General features: G+C 35.6%; 1 protein-coding gene across 1 annotated transcript in view; it reads left to right on the top strand.

Moving 5' to 3' along the window:
• The window catches only part of LOC149541723 (CDP-diacylglycerol--glycerol-3-phosphate 3-phosphatidyltransferase 1, chloroplastic/mitochondrial-like), an 80,279-nt gene extending 58,012 nt beyond the window's left edge, over window positions 1-22,267 (top strand). The window contains exons 4-7 of the mRNA XM_089796845.1: window positions 3,864-3,977; window positions 21,429-21,485; window positions 21,594-21,679; window positions 21,822-22,267. Of these exons, the coding sequence (XP_089652971.1) occupies window positions 3,864-3,977; window positions 21,429-21,485; window positions 21,594-21,679; window positions 21,822-21,948 (384 nt within the window). The 3' untranslated portion in view covers window positions 21,949-22,267. The remainder of the gene's footprint in view (window positions 1-3,863; window positions 3,978-21,428; window positions 21,486-21,593; window positions 21,680-21,821) is intronic.
• Window positions 22,268-23,029: the final 762 nt, after the last annotated feature.

The following is a 23,029-nucleotide window of genomic DNA, read 5'->3' as shown; positions in this document are numbered from 1 at the left end:
GATCTGGGCAGCCCAAATACGCCCAGGTTCGAATTCTAGGCTGTGGGTTCGAACAAGCCCAAGGAAATTCATACCTTGGTTGAATCGGACCTGAATTTCGAACCGGTTCGAACCTAGGTAGGGTTCTTGGGCCAATATGGTGAACCCGGGTAACTAAGGTTGTAGAGAGCATTGAGACACAACTCAGTGTTTGTGTTGCATCTAAGACATTCTTGTGTCCTTACATGTGGCCTGCGTCTAAAGTATGAGCCACGGTTGGCTTAATTCAAACTTATTATGCCTCACCTAGATATTTTGCAATCTCCCAAATCCTAACTATCCAATGTCAAACCTCAAGGTTCTTAATCTCTCTTTCTAAGAGCGGCCTAAATCAACAATCATGTCTTCCCCATTGCCCTTTGCTTCCTTTGCTTCTCCTTTTTCATTACAACTGGTTCCTCCCCTTTATGCCTCCCCTTTTCTGCACCTTCCTAAACTTTTCACCTATTTAAGTAGCCATTTGTCTATCCTTTTTACCCTTTTTTGCGAACTTTGCCCGGTGGGCATCACAAATACTCTTACTTGGCGTATTGCTCTTTTGCAGTTGCTGCTGGTATTGATCTTGATTGCAAAGCCTATTTTGGTACGCCTAGGCTTTTGCTTTGTTGGGTTTGACCAGGATCGAGATTGATTGTCTCCCTCCCTTCCAATTCTCTCTTGATGCTCCTGCTCACATCCTTCCCTTCTAGCAGGAGTTCAACGAGCATGTCAGACTTGACATCTACATAAAGTATACCATCACGACTTGGAGCAACCCCTCAGGGGGTCTACAACCAAGGATAGCCTATTACGCCAAGCACTTTATGGATATTTAGGATGGGGTCATTGTGCGCCCTTTCTACTTATCATGACGCTAGAGCCATGGCCTTTGTATCTTTGACGGTTCCTTTAGAGTCGGCTACCACTGACTGTGCATCCAAACAGACCATCAGATTGACATGGTCGACTAGATTTGCCATCTTTGTACCTTGGAGGAGGCCAAGTCTGAAATTTGCTTTATCTTCAGGTGTTCCACTTATTACGGGATCAAGGGGAGATTTCATTGCCTGTTCAAAGAATGTAGATCCCTTTCATCTTTCTTTAGGTACATCGATCAACAATGTCTTTCTCTTTATAGACAGGCTCATTGTGCACCTTTTCTACTAATCACGACACTAGAGCCATGCCCTTCGCATCTTCTTATCGGTTCCTTCAGAGTCGGCTACCACCGGCTCTGCATCCAAATAGACCACCAAATTGACAAGGCCGATTGGATTTGCCATCTTTGAACCTTGGAGGAGGCCGAGTCTGAAATTCGCTTTATCTTCAGGTATCCCACTTATTACGAGATGAGGGGGGGTTCCATTCACCCATTCAAAGAATGTAGATCCCTTTCATCTTTCTTCAGGTACATCGATCAGCAATGTCTTGCTCTTTACCTTCAGTAGACCGCATGACTCTGGAATCACACTTTGCAGGATCTATTTGCCTTGGGACAGTCTTCCGATCAGCTTTTCACTTCCTAATTCCTGCCAATGTCTCTTGTTTGGGGTATGAAGTAGTCGTCCTATTTCTTGTCACACCAGGCTTGTGAGGCCTCACAGCGGGTTCATTCAGCAGCGACACCCCCTCTCCAGTGGTTTTATGATACAGTCCAGAGCTTGTGCTCGTCGCCGCCCTGGATCTTATCCTAAGGTGCTGGATTTTTCCCACCTAGAAGGGACCTCTAGACTTCCTTGGTTGGGTCTTTTACTTTCTTGTTTGCTCTTTCCTGGGTCACCATTTGGTGATCTTGCTCTTTGTCACGCCTTTGCTGTATGCTTTCAGTCCTAGACCCTTTTGTGGTCTCTTGTTGGACATCAATAAAATTATCTTATCTTATCTTATCATTGTTACCAAAAACAACGACGACAGTGCTGCAACCTTCTGTACTTCTTAACTGTGTTCTGCAATATCATATGTTCATTATGTTGTTTTTAGATGAGATTAATAAAGGAAGCAGATTTTAAAATAAATTCAGTCACACACAATGCACAAAAGTACCCTAGGCAAACCTTCAACCTTGAAGGTGAAAAACCCAGCAAAGAATCTTTACTATATATATAGAAGTAATTGATTGCAATATGATCTAATTCAAGGCTATTCACAAGTATGATCTGCTCCAGGAAGGATACTGCCAAATACAATATATATTGATCTCTGTATCAATCGACTATAATCACAAAAGCCTCTGAGTATGAATATTACTTTGACTGTTATTTCCAATTGTATAGAATATACTATCCTCTGTGAGAATGATCTTCTGCAAGATATGTGCTATCCTTTGCGACAATGTCTTCTGCAGTATATGAAACATCCTCTCCGATATATATATATATATATATATATATATATATATATATATATATATATATATATATATATATATATATATATATATATATATATATATATATATATATATATATATATAGACACACTGCGATCTCAATATATTTATCCTCTGTGATAATAGCTGATATTCTCAGTGTTGTATGCTATGGCCTCTGATTGCTATCTATCTGAATGGTGTATATCCTTTGGTGATTTGGAATACATATCAGTTGCCACCTTATAGCTCTATGGAGGAATAAATCACATCCATTCATGATAGAAGGTTATCATTAACCTGCACCTCTTCATAAGATAACTGCAAACTTGTTAATGCTAATCATAATCCTTTAGATCACACTTTATTTAGTTAATTTATTAGGTACATAATCGATTGTTAGTAATCGGTTCTCATTTGGCATGGTGTATTGAACTTTTAACAAGTCAATAGTTAATCAATCACTGTCTCAAGTGATGCAATGCATCACTTTAGACAACCAGATTTCTCAGATTTGTCCTCCCAATGTTATCTTCAACATATTATTATTTATAATATCATGTGTTATGTTTTAGTTTTAATATATTTATATATTATATGTATGCTGTGGTGGCATATCTGAACCCCAAAACTTTACCCAAACTGGCAACTTAGATCAGCGCTAGCATTAGATAAGAATTAGCTAACATTGTAGGATTTGTAATCAAATGCAAAATTGTGGATGGTCAACAACTCAACACTGCAGATAATTCATTATATAAAACTGAATTTGATGGAAGCTCAATAGCTGTGTGCCAATCGCAAGCAAGAAATATGGTTATTTTCCAAGAGGCAATCTAGAGGATGAGATCATAATGACAAGATCCGTTAATGGCCAAATAAATTTGTGAGTTTGACCAATGGAATCAAAGGGAAACTTAAAGATGATGTTTCAGCACAAATTTGAGCAAAGAACAAAAGATTACCTGTATATGGAACTGGTTAAAAACTAATGCTTTGGAATCCAATTTTGTGTGATGTCACAAAGTCTAAGTGAAACTTATTAGTTTTGTGGTGTGCGATGAAGGGTTAAAATAGAGGTGGTCAAAATCAAAGAGGTGATCCCTATGCACGATTCTTCCAGTATGGAACATGCTAATTGCTTTATTGGTTGTGTGGAATTATCACAATCTATCAGAAACACTGCAAAAATAAGTGTTGGATGGATACAGTAACCAAAAATGTAGGTGCAAGGATAGAAAGAAGATAGATGATAAATTGAAGAAATAGATCAATAAATGCTCCTTGTTTTATATATCAAAATTGAAACAATGAATTTTATTTTGATGTGGACACCTCATTTTTAGAATGGATGTATGTATTTTTAGGATACGCATGAGTGTCTATGCCTGATTTTTTATATTCTTTGTATGTTTTTTAATTCTATCTAATAGTTAAAGATTTTCTGAGCTAGTTAAAGTTGTATGCTATTATGCAGCTTATGGTTGCAACTGCTTTAGTGCTATTGTGTACCATACCTCCAGATTTTGCTTGGTTTGGGGATGCACCATGGATACTGTCTGTCCCTGCAGTCGCTATAATTGGTCGGGAGGTAAATTCCTCTTCTTCTGCTTTTAGATGTTGGAGTTTTTCCTATTCTTCTTTTTAAGATTTGCCAAGTTTGAACAATATTTTGTTTTCTAATATTGTTGTGTTGCATTGAACTCGGGAAGTAGATTAGTACTTAAAAGGCTTAGTTTGTATTCCATAATACTCCCATGAACATGGATAAGCTTTGGGGTGGTCAGTGATACTATTAGCGTCCCTAACTACTATTTAATGTCCAAGGGTAGAACTGCCAGTAGGTAAATATGTGTTTATATTGAGCACTTTTTCATATCTGCCAAGAAGCTTTTTTTACCTAATATAAAATTCAGAATTATTCATTGAAACGAAGTCATTTTGCATCTGCTCACAATTGGTTTAGAAAGGAAAGTGGTTTTTAGATTGAGAAACGGAAAATCTAAGATTTTTCAGTAATCAGCATTTTAATGTTTTTTCACATCACATACACTTTTAGCTTACTTACTGGTTCAGATGTGGGTACAAGAATCTGGTACGTGGATGCATGGAAATGTTTTTTAGGGGGTTAGAATGTGCTGGGTACATGTATGTGATTGTACAGAAAACTAAATAATTTTACAGATTTTTAAAATTAAATCACTTGATAACATTATGCTTCATTCTTGATCGATGCCAAATGCCAAATCAAAAAAAAAAGAGAAATATACAGTCCAGGATGTGCATCCAGATGAGGCATCCAAACTGGATGCCTAGGGTCAGGTCTACACATCCTGCAACTAAGAGTTTTAGCTAAGAATTCTAGCTAATAATGCTTATCCTACGAAAAATAATGCTCATCATACAAAACACTCCACAACATATTTAAATTTCTATGCAATAAACTACCATATAAGTTGTTTTTCCTTCAAATCATTAATTATTAATTGGTTTTGTTAGTAAACAGTTTTGCCTTTCAACAAGAATTACAGAACATGACTCAATACACCCGAAAAGAAAGACAAAATATACTAACAGATGGATAGATTATCATTTTATTAATAATCCTCCTCTGAATTGAGAGGTACAGCTCCCTCACAAATGATATTCAATGAATATGATACTTGGTTGTGCCTTTAACCTGAAGACACAAAAGGGTTTCTAACATCCGCCCATCAACATTAGGTGAATGTGATTATCAAATTTATGAATAAAGAAAGGAAGACAAATAAATAACCCTATGATTGCTTATTCAACTTCCCACATTGCATTACAAAAGAGTTAAGAGGGGTTGCAGGTATTAGCATGCAAAAAATGTGAATGCATCAATCATAAGATTACATACATCACAAATCTGATGTAATGGATATCACTGTGTCTAAAACAGGGAAATAAAAGACCATAAGATCCTTTAAACCAAAAATATGAGTGTATAGACTATAGAATCAAACACATGCATATCCTCTTTATTTCAGAAACATAATGGAATAACAATAGTATTATCACATCCTTCCATTGCAAACAGACTGCAAAACCAATCTCTCTTCCCCTGAAGCAGCTGTAGAACCTGCTCCAAAACAGAAAAAAGAACAACCCTCCCTTTCCTCGAACCAGAGCTGTCTTCTCACTTGTTATAGCCGCTGTAGAACTTCTAGCCCAGAAAAGAAGAACCCCTGTTACATCAGATTGTAATCTATTTATCTTCTCTTTCTGTCGGTTTTGTTTCAGTTTGAATAACTGTTTCTTGGAACTGCTCGCATTTCCAAATATTTACCCCTTTTGTTCAATGCTCATATGATCTTTAAATAATTATGTATTCTATTATCTATTATGAGGAGGAGTAATGTGTCGAAGATTAAAATAATGTTTAATAAAACATTATGATATGCTTATTCTCTTCCAAATTTCTGCTTACAGACACCTGTCTAATTTATGGGCTCCACCTCCCCATGCGACATTCTGTCAAACCAATTATTTGCTTAGACATTTGGTTGAACATTTCATAACATATCTTTTCATCTTGATAAGATAGCGAGAGATAGTCACTGACCAATTGAAATTCAAAAGGGGGGGAACTTTTGCAATAAATTAAATCCATGTTGTTACTTTGCTGACCTCTTGGATAGATGTATATACAGTCAGCTATAACTTTTGAATGCCAATGAATTTCGCTAATCGCACTGTTGAGAATCTGGAAGACTAGTCTCATAACAACATATCCCAAACTTAGCAAAATCCGACGGTGCAATAAAAAGTTACGGCCCTCACACCGAGACCCATTTTTGCTGATAAAATATTACAGTTACAGGCTGTATTAATACTATAACAGTATATTACTTGCACATAAATTACCAATTGGAGCTTCCTGTAATCATTCTACATGCTCAATCTCACCTCTATGATGTGTTTGATGATTCTCGGGCTCAGGCATCTCATTGAGAGATTCACATATTATATTTGACCTCTTCTACTATTCTGATTTTACCCGCACAAATAGATCTTCAAATGCTAAGAAAGGCATGGCTGCGGGCTCCTCATTTCCATATAATGGGACTTGAGTCTTTCTGTTCAGAAATTTAGGTAGTTTAATGCCTTCTCTAAATGCCTGGTTTCAATTCATGTTACCTCTGAAACTTATGAGGTGTCAATCACATAGCAACTCCATCCCGTTCTTAGAACACTTCACTGTCATCTTCCCGGTAACCGAGCCTCCAAATTAAATTCATGAGTGTTCAATTAGAACATGGGTGTCTTATCTCCAATTTGAATTGTATTATACCTCATAATGCTTGTTGGATGTTTGTGAAGTATATCAGGTCTCACAATTTTTTAATGCTTCAAGTATGTGATATAGCCTCACATAATAACCCACCAAGAAAATATATCATCAAATTTAAACCTGGAATCTTAGCCCTGCCAATCACTAATTCAAACACAATCTGGCTCCTTTGATGATTTGGCTCTTCAAGTAGTCCGGGTGTTTAGTCCTGAAATAGATCTGAGTAGTGATAAACTGTGAATCACTGGGCTCCTGAATCTGCATTGAACCTTGACATGGGAGTCTGATTCTGAGAACACAGACTTATGCTTGGAAGATCATACTGCACATCTATACTGATAAGTTTGAGCTCTGAATTTTGATTTTGCAGACTAAGGCTTAAATTCGAACTTGAACTTGAAGTTCTGAATTTGATGGTTCAACTTCAATATATCTTCACAATTCTATCTTCTTCACAGGTCATAGGTCATAAACTATCACAGAAATTTAAAAACCAACCAATAACTACTTTGCAAAGTTAACCTGGAAGTTTAGAATGTAACAGGTTTATAAATCTGCTAGCATGGTAACAGGTTTATAAATCTGCTAGCATACAAATCAATAATATCTATAAATGATCCTTGGCTCTTTTAGTGTGGAAGAGTGATAGGTACCAATTTCTTAGGAATCAATGCTTTTATAGCTGAGCCCTTCTGATATCTTTTACATTATCTTGTAACACATCTAAACGCAACTCATTCTTTCCATCAGCTTCAGGACCACAAATATTCCATGTCCCGTTGTGTTATAGTTTTTGGTGACTCTACAACACCCCATGGATCAAATGAAAGACCAAGATAACTTTCACAAGAGAATGACAAGTAAATTGCAACAAGATGCAAGAATGATATTATTGCTAATAAACATCAAGTAGATTACAATACAATAACTAATGGTGATTCAATTGGAATGATTTACAGTGTAGATGCCCCTTCTTATATAGGCAAGGCAATTAGACAATGATAAGTAGTGGATAAGCTATCACCCACACAAAGTGGAATCTCATGTCCACCAAAGGTGGATCGTCCTCCTTTATACAATGAAGTATTTGCAACATGTGAAGGATGATAGTGTGATAAGTGCACTAAAGGTGGATCTCACACTTAAGTGGAATTTGATATCAACTATCACCACCTAAGGTGGAATTTCTCCTCGACCATATGTAAATATAGGTGCAAACTCCTAGGTGTCTCATATGTAAACTAGTACACAATACAATATCCTAGGTAAGCTCAAGTAAAGTGTAATTAGTGAATATTAATCAACACCCCCCCTCAAGTGCAACTTATGGAAATGAACCTATACTCACAATGCAAGACGGATATTGGCTACTAGACCATGTTAGTATCCATGAACAATGCAAGTGCAATGTAATTCAATAAATCTCAATAAAGTGGAGAAAGGAAGAAAGGTATGTGGGAGAAAACTCCTTTCTAAAAAGAGAGATGAAAATACACAAGATGTGTGGATAGACTCCCGAAGGACCACTTACATCATACGTATAATCAATTATCCCTCAATTAGAGGAAGGAAAGAAGCAAACAAACAAAATTTCTCCCCTTGGGAAGAAGATATACCAAGTATAAATGCATGAATGCTTCCCATTTTCGATAGGAACTAGGAAGTGGAATCCAAATGGAGTACGATGATGTTTTCTTTGAAATTTGCTCATGTGTCACCATGACCGTGGATGGTGAAGATGCCACAAATCAATTAGGAACATGCCCAATCACAATAAAAGTTGACTAACAACGAGCCAATGGAAACTAATGGTGCAAACTCAAAGATGAGAAATAGTTGCCAACATTGTGTCAGCAATTATCATCAAAGAGGATAGATATCTTTGAAAACTGATTGTGAGTCTCCACTTGAAGAATCCATCATATAAACACAATCAACCTAAACTAAGAAATGTGACATATCAAGGAAAGCTAAATCACAAGGTTTGAATCTGAATTCGACTTCGTCCATCATAAAATTCAGATGAAATTCAGCATAGGTAAAAATTTGGGAAAAGAAATTGACATTAAACTGGACTTATATATATTTATCTATTTTTAAATATAAGTCCTATATTCATAGAATTATCAAAATAGTTTGACATTGCTAAATAATCAAACTAAATAACTTAATATTATTTTAAATAAAATAATCTTATTATAAATAACAATATTATATTAAATATCATGAAATTTGGATGAAGTTCGGAAAGGGTAAACATTTGGTGTGATTCGAACTTCATGGATGAAATTCGGCGAGTCTTGTGACATAGAAGGAAAGGTAGAGCTCATGAATGGCAATCTCCAAAAGAGGTGAAGAAGATTTTCCAATTGTGATGAAGTTGTCATCAAAGAGAAATAGGAATCCCAAATAGGGAGATAAGTAGATATCTCTTGTAATGACTCATTGGAATCACAAACAAGAGATGAATGTGTGATCTTAGTTGGACAAGTAGGAGTTGCATGTGTTCTTATTGGATTATCATATCTATTAAGTGCTACATAATATTCAATCTCTTTTAAAGTTTTATCATTATAGGCAATGTTATTTGCATCATCAAGTGGAAAGAGACAATATGCAACAGGGTCATCAGGGAATGGAGGAACATGCGGATCTCCAAAATGCACCCAAATAATGGTCCAAAAGAACCCTTGGTTTTGGAGTAGAATGCATGGCATAAATCGGAGCTGAGACTCAAACCTAGCAATCCTCAAATATGACCATTTCTATCTTCCCAAACTATATTCTTCTGTTGTGTCTTTGGCTTAGGTATGAATCCATAAAGAGGAGGCAAGAGATTAAGCCATCTACATTGTTTGATGATCCCTTTTGCCCATGACTCACAATTATCCTTAGTCAAAGTTATTATAGAAGGATGTGTATCATATCCAATGATTATGTCAATTATACGCTTCTCAAATCACGAATTTAGATCCACAATTGATTACACTGTACAATTAGGCTATAATAGACTTAGATCACTATGCAAAAGATCAAACTAAAGTCTATGCATTGTAATTGCAAAACTACGCCAAATTTTGAAAGTACAATTTATGATCACAGTTACAACAATGTGATAGAACCACTGTAAAATACAAAGAAAATGTGCTTTCAATAACCTTGCACTTGAAAAGGAGTTTGTATGATCCCTAATGAGGCTTTGAAAGTCACAAAAAGACGGGATTAGTGACATACAAAAAAATTCAAGAACAAAGATAAAAAATCACCTTTAGCATTATGTCAAGCACGATACGTCTAGATGATTGACATGTTGCTGTTTGAAATCAATCTCTATAATCATTTTTCTTGAATTGGTGCTATTGTACCTCCAATTTTAAATGGCTCTCGATTTGGCCTTCAATGTTCAACTTGGGTGAAGCAAAAGTACATTTAGAAGTATTGGGACCTCCTTCATATGATGCCAACCTCTGATTTGCACCAGTAAGCTCCAATATTAACCTGTAATAGAAAGCCACAAACTGCAAAATTCCAAATTACACCAATTTTTTTTCCAAATAGAATACACAATATGATGCCCAAATAGCCTTATTTTGCACCCATGATTGAACTAAGCTAAATGTGCTACTCTTGAGAAGAAGTCTTCACATCTTAAGTGCTTTGATACCATTTTAGAGTTGTAGGTGACTTTGGAGTCAATGACACCCCTAGGATCAAATGAAAGACCAAGACCACTTCCACAAGAGAATGGCAAGACAATTGCAACAAGATGCAAGAATGATTTTATTGCTAATAGACATCAACTGGATTACAATACCATAGCTGATGGATTGATTCAATTGGAATGATTTACAATGTTGATGTGTTTGCTTATATAGGCAAGACAATAAGAGACAATGATAAGGAGTAGATAAGTTATCACCCACACAAGGTGGATCATCCTCCATTGTGCAATGAAGTATGTGCAACACGTTGAGGATGATAATGTGATAAGTGCACTCAAGATGGATCTCACATGTAAAGTGGAATGTGATAACAACTATCACCACTTAAAGTGGAATTTCTCCTACACCGTGTGCAAATATAGGCACAAACTCCTAGGTCTCTCGTACACAAACTACTATGCAATGCATTATCGTAAGCAAGCTTAACTAAAATGTAATTAGTGAATATTTAATTACACCAACACATTGGTTTAAGTTTTAACAAAGTGTTCTTATGTTGGAGAGGATTTGAATAATCGCACACCAAAGTGAACTCTTCTGCAAGATTAGGCTTTTTGCATCCATAGATTTGATAAAGAAATACTTGCTTCAGTTTCATTCAGTTGTGATAGTGTGTTCAAAATAAAAATGAAATTTATAGTGTGCCTAATATTTTAAATTTTTAATACAAAGTGAACTACCTTGTTTGATTTGGAAATTGGGAATAGTTTTGAATGCAGATGAATAGAGTGGCGCAAATACAAGGGGCTATTGTGATGCAGTTAAGGCAAGAGATTCCTAAAGGGAGATTGTTGAACCTTGCAGCTAGAGACAATACAACGGAAATCACAATGCCAAAATAGAAATGAACATATTTGCTTTCAATTAGGCTGCAACATGTAACTTACAATTTCACAATAGACATGCCACATTACTAAAGACATAAGCTTTATTCCCAATCATCACTATTTCATCACCTTCCTTTATGACTACTTTGTTTGCCCCCTAAACAAGAATTACTACCCTACTTATATACAAGATTGTAAGCCACAATTTGGCTTATCCAATCGTAGATCCTTACAAGAAAGAAAACATATTACAACATATAGGTCAGGACCCAACTCCATAAGAACTCCATCAAATAAGGTTAATATGTCGTGCGATTGTACATGGAGGTTCCACATAAACGTATTAGCCTTGAACAATGTGTCACCGATCATCATGGATTGTGATTCACCATTGCAAGATATATCTTGGTACCCTAGCTATTAGAACAGAAAGAACAATATAGGGTTGAACCAATCTAAAGATAACTTCATAAGGAAATAAGGATCAGGATGTGAAGCTAGACATAGGATAACTATAATGCATAAAACACACCATAAGAATCACAAAAGATAACAAGCCTCAGGAAGATTGGCAAACAAGAACAAGAACAAAAATGAAATATTTTGGGTGATACGAGATTGTCAACTGCCCAAGAATGCTCTTGTATCAAAAAGCCCAGGTGAATATAAAATGTTCAATAAGAGGAACTTATAAACTTCTGATAAGATTTAAAACATAAATCCCATGCTCGTTCTTAATCCACATATCCTCTGTCTACAACCATCACATTCTGCAAATGGTTACTTTTGCTATTGTTGTATCCAGACTTCATAAACCCAACAGTTTACTCTTCCTCATCAAGTTACACTGCTACTGCTTCCACTACTTTTGTTCATTCAACTTACATCAATTTCTTTTTCCTTTATCTCTCCTACGACTAGCAATAAATGTTTGTTCTTCTAGCTGCTGCTTCACTTCACCTCTGTTACCACTCAAAAAATTCATTATCTTCGATCTCAATTCAAGATCTCTCTGCTCAGAGGATACTACTTTGGTACCCTGCTGCTGTAACATCATCTTGTTGCCATCAACCTTTAATTCCTATAATTTGGGTTCATCCATCAAATCCACTTTCAATTGTACATCCTTAGCTATACTCAGCCATCTGCTACACATCCTTCATCTTCTGATCTATAGCAGTCTGATCTCCTAAAGTCTAAGTCCTTGTCATACTTAAGTTCTTAGCTTTCCCTCCTTCCTCTTTCAAAGGAATTAAAGTGAACTTCCTTCCATGCTTACTGATAGACACAATATTCCTTCTGCATGAATAGCTCCAATATCATATTATATCATATTCCCAAGGTCTTCCTAACAAAACATGACAAGCACTCATGTTAACCACATCACATAACACCTCATCCTAGTAAAGTCCAATGTTGAACTTAACTCAACACCGTTCTTTTACTTTCACCATATGTTCATTTTGAAACCAACTTATCCTATATAAGCAAGGATGTTTTAGTCTCTTTAGTCCAAGCTTATGTACCATCTCCTCAGATACAAGGTTATCAATACTACCACCAGTCCATTATCACCTTGCAACATTTGCCTCATGATTTGCAAAGAGTTTGGAACAATTGCCTTATCTGAATAGCCTCAAATTTCTTCTTTCTCAACATAACTCTTCAGAAAATCAGAGATTCTCCCATCTTAGGTGCAGCCATACTTTCAACAGGTTCATCTTCAGCTTGTTCCTCATGTGCCACTAGGTTTTATTTACCCATGCCTCTTCTAGAACCTTCTGAACGTTTGAAAGCTCTATGTCAAACATTCCCACACTCAAAACAAATACCTTCAAAGTCTTTGTTGCCATTGCCTCTCCTAAGATTCTGCTGATTGCATATTGATAAGCATCTTCAATTGCACTAATCCTCAACATACTTCACTCATCTTGAATGTTACGCCTCAAGCAACTAATATACCTAGCCACCTCTCGTTAGATGACACTTGGTGTTTAGATCTGATTGTCATTTTATAGAACTCTTTGGTGTATTCCCTTACACTCAAATTCTTTTGTTTGAGGTTTTGTAGTTTCTTGAACAATTCCAATTCATAATCCTTCAGTATGAACTTGGTCTTTAGTTTAGAAACCATAAATCTCCACCTAGTGACCTTAGGTTCACCATTATCTTCTCTATCTTTTTATAACTTTTTCCACCATAAGGTAGGATGACCTTTCAACTTAGACTGCTAATCTAACCCTTTGTGGATCCTTAACATTTTCAATCTCAAAGTAATCTTCTAGTTCATTAATCAAATCTATCAAAACTTTAGGATGTAAAGCACCTGAAAAGGTTGAAAATCCATTCCATGACTCTTACCCGTTTGTGCCATAACTCTCAACAATCTTACTTCTTCTGCAGGGATCTCAAGTTCTACATATTCATCTTTGGTCTCAAGATTCATCCTAACCCTAGTCAAACTATTTCTCATTTCTGCCCTCAACTCATTCCTAAATTCCTCCATCATCTGCTCCATCCTTCTAGGCTTCATCCTTCTAGGTGGCATTCTTGTGAGTCTCAGGTAAATATTCCTCAGCTTTGGCGATCTGACTGCTAAGAGTTGATTGCCTAACTCAATCTTTCATTATGCCAACACTCCTGTAATCTGCTGACACTCCACAATGTATAAGGCTCTTGAAGCCAATAATCAGGCCACCAACCGATCCAATTATTGGTTCCCTTATGTAACCTTCTGCAAATGTAGGTCAGATCTCACTCTGCCACCATACAACCAAGATTTCTAGGGTTCACAAGCTCAGGAACACGAACTACTCAATCCTATTGTTGAAACTTCTATTATGCATAGTTAGCAACAAATCCTCTTCCTAACTTCCTTGGGAAAGTCATTTCTTAATGTAGGTCAGATCCCTGGTTTTGCCACCCTACAAATAACGAATTTGCAACTTTGGAAGCTTGGGAAGTTGGATCTGCAATCACAAGATTCAAAACTTCACTCTGATACCACTTGTACAGTCAAGGCAAGAGTTCGCCCAAAGGAGATTGTCCAACCTTGCAGCTAGAGATAACACAACAGAAATCACAATGCCATAACATAATTCAACACCAGCAAATAGGAAACAACAGATTTGCATTCAATTGGCGTGCAACATGCAACTTACAATTTCACAACAGACATGCTTCATTACTAAAGACATAAGCCTTATTCCCAATCATCACTACTTCATCACCTTCCTTTGTGACTACTTCGTTTGCCCCCTAAACAAGAACTACTACCCTACTTATATACAACATTGCCAGCCACAACTTTTGCTTATCCTTACAAGAAAGAAAACATATTACAATATATAGGTCAGGACTCAAATCCATAAGAACTTTATCAAATAGGGTTGATATGTCGTAGATTATACATGGACGTTCACTTCAAATGTATTAGCCTTGAACAATGTGTGACTAATTGTCGCGGACCATGATATGCCATCACATAGTAAATCTTTCCACCTTGGCCATTAGAATAGGAAGAACAATATAGGACCAGACCAAGCTTAAGATAACTTCATAAGTAAATAACGGATCAAGCTACGAAGCTAGACATAGGATAACCAAGATGCCTAGAACACACCATAAGGATCCCATAAGATAATGAGCCAATTGGAATGATCACTACCTGAAACACCGAAACTGGCAAACAAGAACAGGAACATAAAGGAAATGTTTTTGGGTGATGCAAGATTGTCAACTTCTCAAGGATGTTCCTGCATCATACTGCCTCCAATTTTATTCCAAATTTGTATGGCTACAAGTAATTCCTATTATACTTGTACTATGGTATTATAAATTATTAAATTGCATCTCTGTTATAAAAAAATTACTTAATTATACCTTTATGATTCTATTGTCATCACGGTTTACAATCACAAACACTTAAAATGAATTATGAAGCTATTCCAGTTTTCCAATACTTTATAATTGTCATCTTACTTTGGAAAAAATTGGGATTGAGAAAAAGAAGTGAAAGCATCAGACATTTTAAAGCCTTGAAGTTCTTATCAATTTATCATTGCTCCAAAAAAAGCCTTGTGATTATGTGGCTTCAATTTGGGTTGTAAATAGTACATGCCTTCTGTTCTCGCCTTTTTACCTCTCAACTTGCTCTTCATAGGAATGTCATCCAGAAGTCACTAAACTTCATTCTTCAAAGTATTAGGATGGAGATCCTTCTATAGGTCTAAGTTTTCTCGTTTAGAGCTTTCTGCATTCAGGTTCTGACTATGATCCATGTTTTGCACTGATGACTGTATAATGAGCAGGTCTCAGGTATATAAGAGAAATGCAGATCTAAAACATCTGAGACCCTTCTTTGAGCCATGCATAAGCTATGTTACTGCCACATTACATTTATCATAATTAGACATTACTGGTTCAAAGTTTGTTAACACCTTTTTGGGTGCATATAATGCCTTACAAGCATGCATTGATTCTCAGTTATATGATACTCTACATTTTGCAAGTAATTGGAGCTTCTATTGTTGATTATTCATCAGAGATTATTTTTTTAGATTTTTGCCATCTAGAGTTATTAAATTATTAAAAGTCATCACTATGTGTCCTCTTTTTATGTTATTCTTTTAATATTTATTTTTGGTCCTTTTAAGATTCCACCAAAATCTGTCTCCAGCATTGAAAAATCTAGTAAATTTGAAAAGTTTGTATAAATCCTTCAAATACTGTAGTTACCGATTCATGAAACGAATCCGATTTGGGCACGTGAATCAGATCTGTGGATTCGTGATTTTTCTTTTCTTAATTATGATTCGTGGAGGATTCGTGTGTGTGTATGTGTGTGTGTGTGTGTAGATATGCATTAAATATACTAAAAAATGAGAGAAATATACATAATTCTAAAACTAAATCATTTCATGGTATGAATTTGTGATTCTGGTATGAATCTATGGATCAAAGCCATTATGATTATAATTAAATAATCGGAAAAACAAAGAAAAAATTAAAAATCGAAAAAAAAGCAATTTTTCATTTTTTTGGAAGAATCTGGACGATTCCAGGCACGGATCCGGCCTTTAGGGCACGAATCCGGTAACCAAGCCAAATACATATGAAGACAAGTTTTCTAGATTCCCATATGCAATCTCATACAGGGTTTGGATAACACAATTCATCTATTTTAACTCTCACACAATGAGGCACCAATCTGTATATATAGCTTGCAACAATTACTAGACTTGAACAATCAGTTTCCATCAGTGCATGGGTTTTTAACAGTTAACAGGATAGTTTAGAATTTTGAACGAATCAAAATAGTGATGAATGTTCATGGGACACATCAGTAGTGTACTCATTGTCAATGAAATGTCGATTAGCCTTGCTACGTACCTATTAGTTAGTAAACATTGTTAGACAAAACTTCAATGGATAGACAGACACTGATGTGAAAACAAATACCAGCACAAGTATTTTAACATGGAACTGAAATACAGGGAGAGGTATACAGAAATAAGGATCGACACCTCAATTCTTTTATGATATATGTTGATGCATATCAGATCCATTTTATGATGGATCTTTGCTTATTTTTATCTGAGTTTAAGGTTGTAATTTTTTGGGGCCTACCAAAGTTCATTTATATTATTTAGATACAATCAATTAATTCAGCATTCTTTCTGAATTTGTTCTTTTTGTGGTTTTATGCTGGTTACCACTTCCTGCTGGCTTCAATATCAAGTTTTCCTATCCCTTCAATAACAAATTAACCATTTTACTCACAGATTCTCATCCAGAAACTTCATATTCAAGTCTTTGTGCAAGATATGCCAATGTGGATAACCATTACTGCACAGTTTACTGCTGCAGTTTTTCGAGCTCTCAAAGTTTTAATCTCAGTAGAATTTCCTATGGAATTAGCATAATTGTTTCTTACTAAACATTACATAGAATTTATTGTAAGTTCTGAAGATAGAAAGGGGTATTGGCATGGGTTGTATTTTTGTTCTTTGCTTAATCATTTCTTTTTTAATGTTACCTGTAATAGCATGTTTAAGATATTTTGGATGTTAGCCCATATTGATACCTAAACAGATTTGTTGCTGATGCTTTTGGATTCTGATATGGTTATAGGCTCAGTCTAAAGCTTTTCTTAGATTCTTATACTTCTGACTTTACAGAAATTAAATTTAGTTTCCATGTTATAGTGTACAAGGCTGACATTCTGGATATCGTCTTCTTAGGGAGGAGAGGTTTCTCATTTTCAAGAATCCTCAGCACCAAGTGTTTTCAGAAGCCACTGAAATGTTCATCGTTAGAAATGGGGATTAATTACCGTCAAGTTGAAGAAGTGCCTTGCCATAGGGCTCAGCAATTCAGGGTTCTCAGAATTGAAGTATAGGTTATTTCACAGGTTTAGGGCAAGGGAATATCTATTTTAATTCTCCTTCCTTTGTTCCTGAAAGTCAACTGAGGCCAAAGAAGCTCTTTTTAGAAGACTTTTGATAGGGTTAATGTCTGGAAAAAATGTAGGATTTTTCAGGTTGGATAGGTATCAATTCATTGAGAACTGAAGTTTGGCACACATGTTCCACCAAGTTTGATAGGCTTATCCAGGATGATCAGTCAAAGCACATCAAGTGTCACATCATATGGTGGAGAAATTTGAAGCCTTCAGTCTTTTGTTTGGAGAAATTAGGTTTAAAATTAAAACCCTTTGCCTATCACAGCCAGGCATTTTCCCTAGTTTTAAACAGTTTTCTCTATGCATGGTGATTCTGTGCAAGTGTGGTAAAGTATCATCACTCGTCCATAAGGTAGATCAATCACTTATTATGTCAAAAAAAATTTGGTCAAAAATACTTGAGGCTTCTTAGTTCACACGCTAAGCGAAATCCTAAGATTGCACCTTCTGTGCAACTGTGGTATAGTATCATCACTCATTAATAAGGTAGATCAATCAGTTACTATGTCAAAAAATACTTGAGGCTTCTTAGTTCACACACTAAGCAAAAGCTTAAAACTTCTGATTCAGGTGTGAATCAAACATAAAATATATGAAATTATGAATTGTCCTACAAGGCATTTTAGCATTCTCACCTTGTTGATGATGTTGAGATGTGTTCGATCAGCTATATAAAGATCAAAATTGGTAGTGATTTACTATCTAGCCCAATTATTTGATGGTCTGAAACTACCACAACTATATGGAGTAGTTGATATCAGGAACAAGACATTATAGGTCAAGATCCCCATACAATCACTACCACAGGAAATTTTTCATCATGCTGGAATTTTTTCATCATGCTGATGACTTGATTTAAAAGCATAGTTACTTGGAGATGTGGGGTTACCAGTACTACTATGGGGCTGTGCCAGTGCCGTTGATGGTTATGACATTCAAATCATTGTCTGAGAGTAAATAATCATGGATGACCACCTCTGGTGGAGGAAATTATGTAAACTGCTTCGGGACTTAATCATGTTTAAAGGTCACACAGAAATGAATATCATAAAAAATGTCATCATGTTGATGATTTAATTCGAAATCTTACAGAGAAACAACTATAGTAAAAATTATTCAGAGTGGTGACAACTTGAGTATAAAAAATACTCCAAAATCCTTGTGTAATAAAAATTAAAAATCTTAAAAAATATAATATATTAATATAGATAATATTACACCAGGAAAGCTTCATGTAAAGTTATAATTTTCACCTTTCAGTGCAATACAAAATAAATCAGGTGCAGTGGAACTGACAAAAATAATCTTTTAACTGTATTCTGAGCAATATGTTCTATTTACAGTTTGTAGACCTGTGTTTTTCTGGGCTCTTCATGTATAGTACTAAGAAAATATAGTTATCTAAGGACCCCAATACCATGATTTTAATAAACATAATGGCATTTCCCTTCCAGTCTCTGTCCACCATTTCCAAAAGATTTTTGCTTAAACTTGTTTTCACTTTTTTAATACCATGCTGATGATTAGCCAAGAATAATTTTATAAATCATTACTTTCATTGACATGGATACTATTACTTGAAATTTTGAAAATTTAATTCTTACATTCTTTTAAGATGCATATCTAGTGTATGTTTTGTTGTTCTTCCTATATTTAGATGAGTCTTTATTATAACTTTTTGCCATCTCCAAGTACCGACTTCCAACTTTTATTCAGAAGGCATACGGGTACCTGTTCTCATCTCCCATAGCAGTCCCAGTCCTGGTCCCACTCCCTGTCTACTAGTAATCGTGGTATGTATATTCTGTTTTCATCCTCTGATCTGCTATTAAAAATTACTCTCCCTTGGACTGATTTCACCTTTATTAATAGGTAATCACACATTTTTCTGAACATTACAAGCTTATCATCTCATGGTAGAGTTTGTCTATCTATAGCAGTTGCAGCCTTTTAACTTAACAAAATCAACTCTCATAATGGGGCACAACTATTTGAACCCTGGCATGAGTTTTACACGTTCCCAGTTGACCCTTGACAGCCCTTGCCAGTAGTGCATGGTGGTCTTCACAGGAATGGATCTCTGTTTTTGTTCTTGAAATTCTGAATGCCCATTGGAAGGCAGGCCACCTTGTAGGGTTGCATATTTTTTGTTTCATGAGAATTTGTTCTCATGTTTGTACTAGCTCATGATTTTTTATCTCCTGCAGTTTTTGGTTTTAAAAATGTTTCTGCATATTAGGGTGTGCGCCAGATAACCGCACATGGTTTTAGTTATTGAAAACCTGTTGACCATTTAAATTTTAGAGGCATACATTTGTTCATATCAGGACACTTTTTTGTTTGTTTGTTTCAAAAAATTTCATCAGTTGTACTGGGTGCACACACAGGTATTACCTTGCAAATATCAAGTTGTCAAGAGTTTGTCATTACATTGTGTAGCACACATTTTGCATGCTGGTGCAAATTTATAACTTGAAACTGTGCTTCCTGTCTTGCCTGCCAACTTCATAATACACTTCCACTCCACTGGACATATAGACTTCAAACTGAAAATTATTGGGGCATGGTTTCAACTTTCAGCTGTCAAATAGCATCTTCACTTGTTTGCACGTTTTCTGTTCTGATGGGACATACTTTAGATCTTTTCATTGTTCCTGCAAGGTCGTGGGTTGGAGACAACAAGAAATGATATGGACAAACAAGATGAAGATCGAAATGTGACTTGTATTTGACAATAACGAGAAGGTTTAAGGTTTGAAATATGTCAAAACACAGTTCTTTTTTCACAGTTGCAACAAATAACAAATTGCCTGCAGATGAAGTATTTTGTGGAACAATAAAGTCTGATGCATATCTATTACAGTATGCAATTGTTGTAAAGTTTCTGCAAATTCTGAACAACCAAACTGATATAATGCCCTTCTTTGACTTGCTGAAGATGGTCTTGAATATATCAGACCTGTATATGAAGTGTTCCTTGGAGTATGATAATTATCCTGCAACTGTTTTATACCTGCTTCAAATCATATAGGACAGTAATGCTAAAGGAGCAGACCTTATGTTTTTTGTGTGTCCTTTATCCACATATTTACCCCTTTATTTATATGGCGCAAAGAGGCATGTCCTTAGAAGGACATGACTCTTTCCAGGTTGGCCCTCTATATAAACTAACAATTGTCTTGCCAAGATCGGCGTCTCAAGGATATTATGATTAGTTAGTAAATATACTAACTATACCATGCAAATAGAACATAATAAGTGCTCCCATTGAAAACGCCAATTAGGTTATGCAAATAAGGTATTTAAGAGACCGATCCTTTCTAAGGATCTCCATACTTTACTAGATCTGACAATCTTTAGTTCAGACCAGTTACGATTGTCAGAGTTACCTAGAATTAACAATTGTCATATCCTTCACTTTTATGCTACTAAAAGAGGATTCATATACAGAATCTCAAAGGAATGATTGGATGTTATCACTGCAAGAAGATGATCAGTAGAACACAGTATTCACCAGAATGTGTTTGTAATTGCATAGTGTCATTGTTTGAATCAAATCATAGTTCAGGACCTAGGTCCATACCATGCTTTAGCATGACTATCATGGTCCCTCAACTCTGCTTTCACAGCTATTGCTTTTTATTTTTTTCTTATTTTTTCTGCTTAGCTCATATTGAGTGCTTTGATGATCTTTCAGTTGTTTCACTCGCAGATAACAATTTCGGCAGTGAGAGAGTGGGCTGCTTCTCAAGGTGGAGATTTGCACGAGGTACTGCTGCCTTTTCTTTGAAATCGATCTAGATGGGCAGTTTTCAGCTTCTTCTCTTGGGATACTATGATTATGAAATAAGTTAATTTGACTCTTACAATGCTATAGGTTGTTGCTGTACACAACTTGGGAAAGCTAAAGACTACTCTACAAATGGTAGCCTTGACATTTCTCATGGTTACTAGAGATAGTAGGTAGGCATTCTTGATTCGGCCAATCACTAATGATAAATAACATATTCAAGAAATTTGACAAGATACCATTCCATTTCATATTATAATGTCATCCAACCTTTATTGATGAGTGCAAATTCTAAAGTGTTGTCTTGTGGTATAGTTACTCTTGGGCCGGAGATTTAGCTGCATGTGGAGTTGCCATGCTCTATGTTGCTGCTTGTATTGGTTTGTGGACTTTGGCAGCATACATGAGGAGCATTTCAGTGATGCTCCTCAAACAAAAATGATAGTTGCAATAACTTGTAACAGTATATCTGTTCCAAATATGAACCATTTCTATAGTTCAAATTCTCATCCAATGAGAGTAGATAGTGGAAGAAATGTTTGAGTACAGAAGGTAAATTCTACTGTATCTGTTAGGTTCAATGTGCTTCAATATATGTGTTTTTCATATGATGGCAATGGTTGATTCAGTTTTATATGGAAAACAATATTTTATTTATTTATTATTAACCAAACATACGCAGTTATGTTCCCCATGAAAGTGAAGCACACTGACAGGGAACCTCTGGTGTACTAATTTAATAGTCAAAAGTATTTTTTGCATTTTGGCCAGAAATATTTAGTGATTGGTATGTTCTAAACTATTACTGTCCATTTTGAATCTTTTATAATAGAACACTGCTGGATATATTTGACATTATAATAGGTATCACAAAATAAAGAACAGCACTCCTTCCTATCTGAGCAGAAGTGAGAGTGTCATTTTACATCTCTAGTCAAGAGCCAGAACAAAATGAATGATTAGGAAGGACAAAAGGGATTGAATCAGTGGATCTGAAACTAGAAACTAGAAATAATTAACCATTGAATAGGTTAACTTTTTGGTAATATGTTTATTAGTGTTGATCAACTGCCTCATAAGCCCAAAGGGTCTGGTTGATCAAAATTTATTGTCCAGATTTTCTTCTTGGAGTAGATTAATGGCATTAAACATAGTTGGAGGTAACAATAATAGCATCCAAGACTTGATAGGCGATTTTTTGGATGTAAGGATGCCCTCCGATCCTAATCTAGTGGAAGCGAAAATGATCAGAATGCTCTTTTTCATGAAGAATCATGATATACGAGAATGCATAATTTTTCACAACACAAATTGATGTACCTTGGGGTTTTCTTGTGATGAAAATTAAGTGTAATATTGTTGGACAATTAAAATAGAAAATTATTAAATACCAAGCTTGGCACATGGTAAGGCATGAAGGAAAAACCTAATCTAATAAAGTAGATGTTGCCATCATATCATTTATAGCATAAGATTATATAAACAAATGGAATATTTATAGTACATACAACATGACAAACTCT

The sequence above is a fragment of the Cupressus sempervirens genome, chromosome 8, assembly GCF_028749045.1.
Source record: "Cupressus sempervirens isolate cs-2001-9-10 chromosome 8, ASM2874904v1, whole genome shotgun sequence".
In the NCBI taxonomy this organism is placed as follows: Eukaryota; Viridiplantae; Streptophyta; class Pinopsida; order Cupressales; family Cupressaceae; genus Cupressus; species Cupressus sempervirens.
Note: the sequence above shows the minus strand (reverse complement) of the source record. Positions and strands in the feature narration are given on the sequence as shown.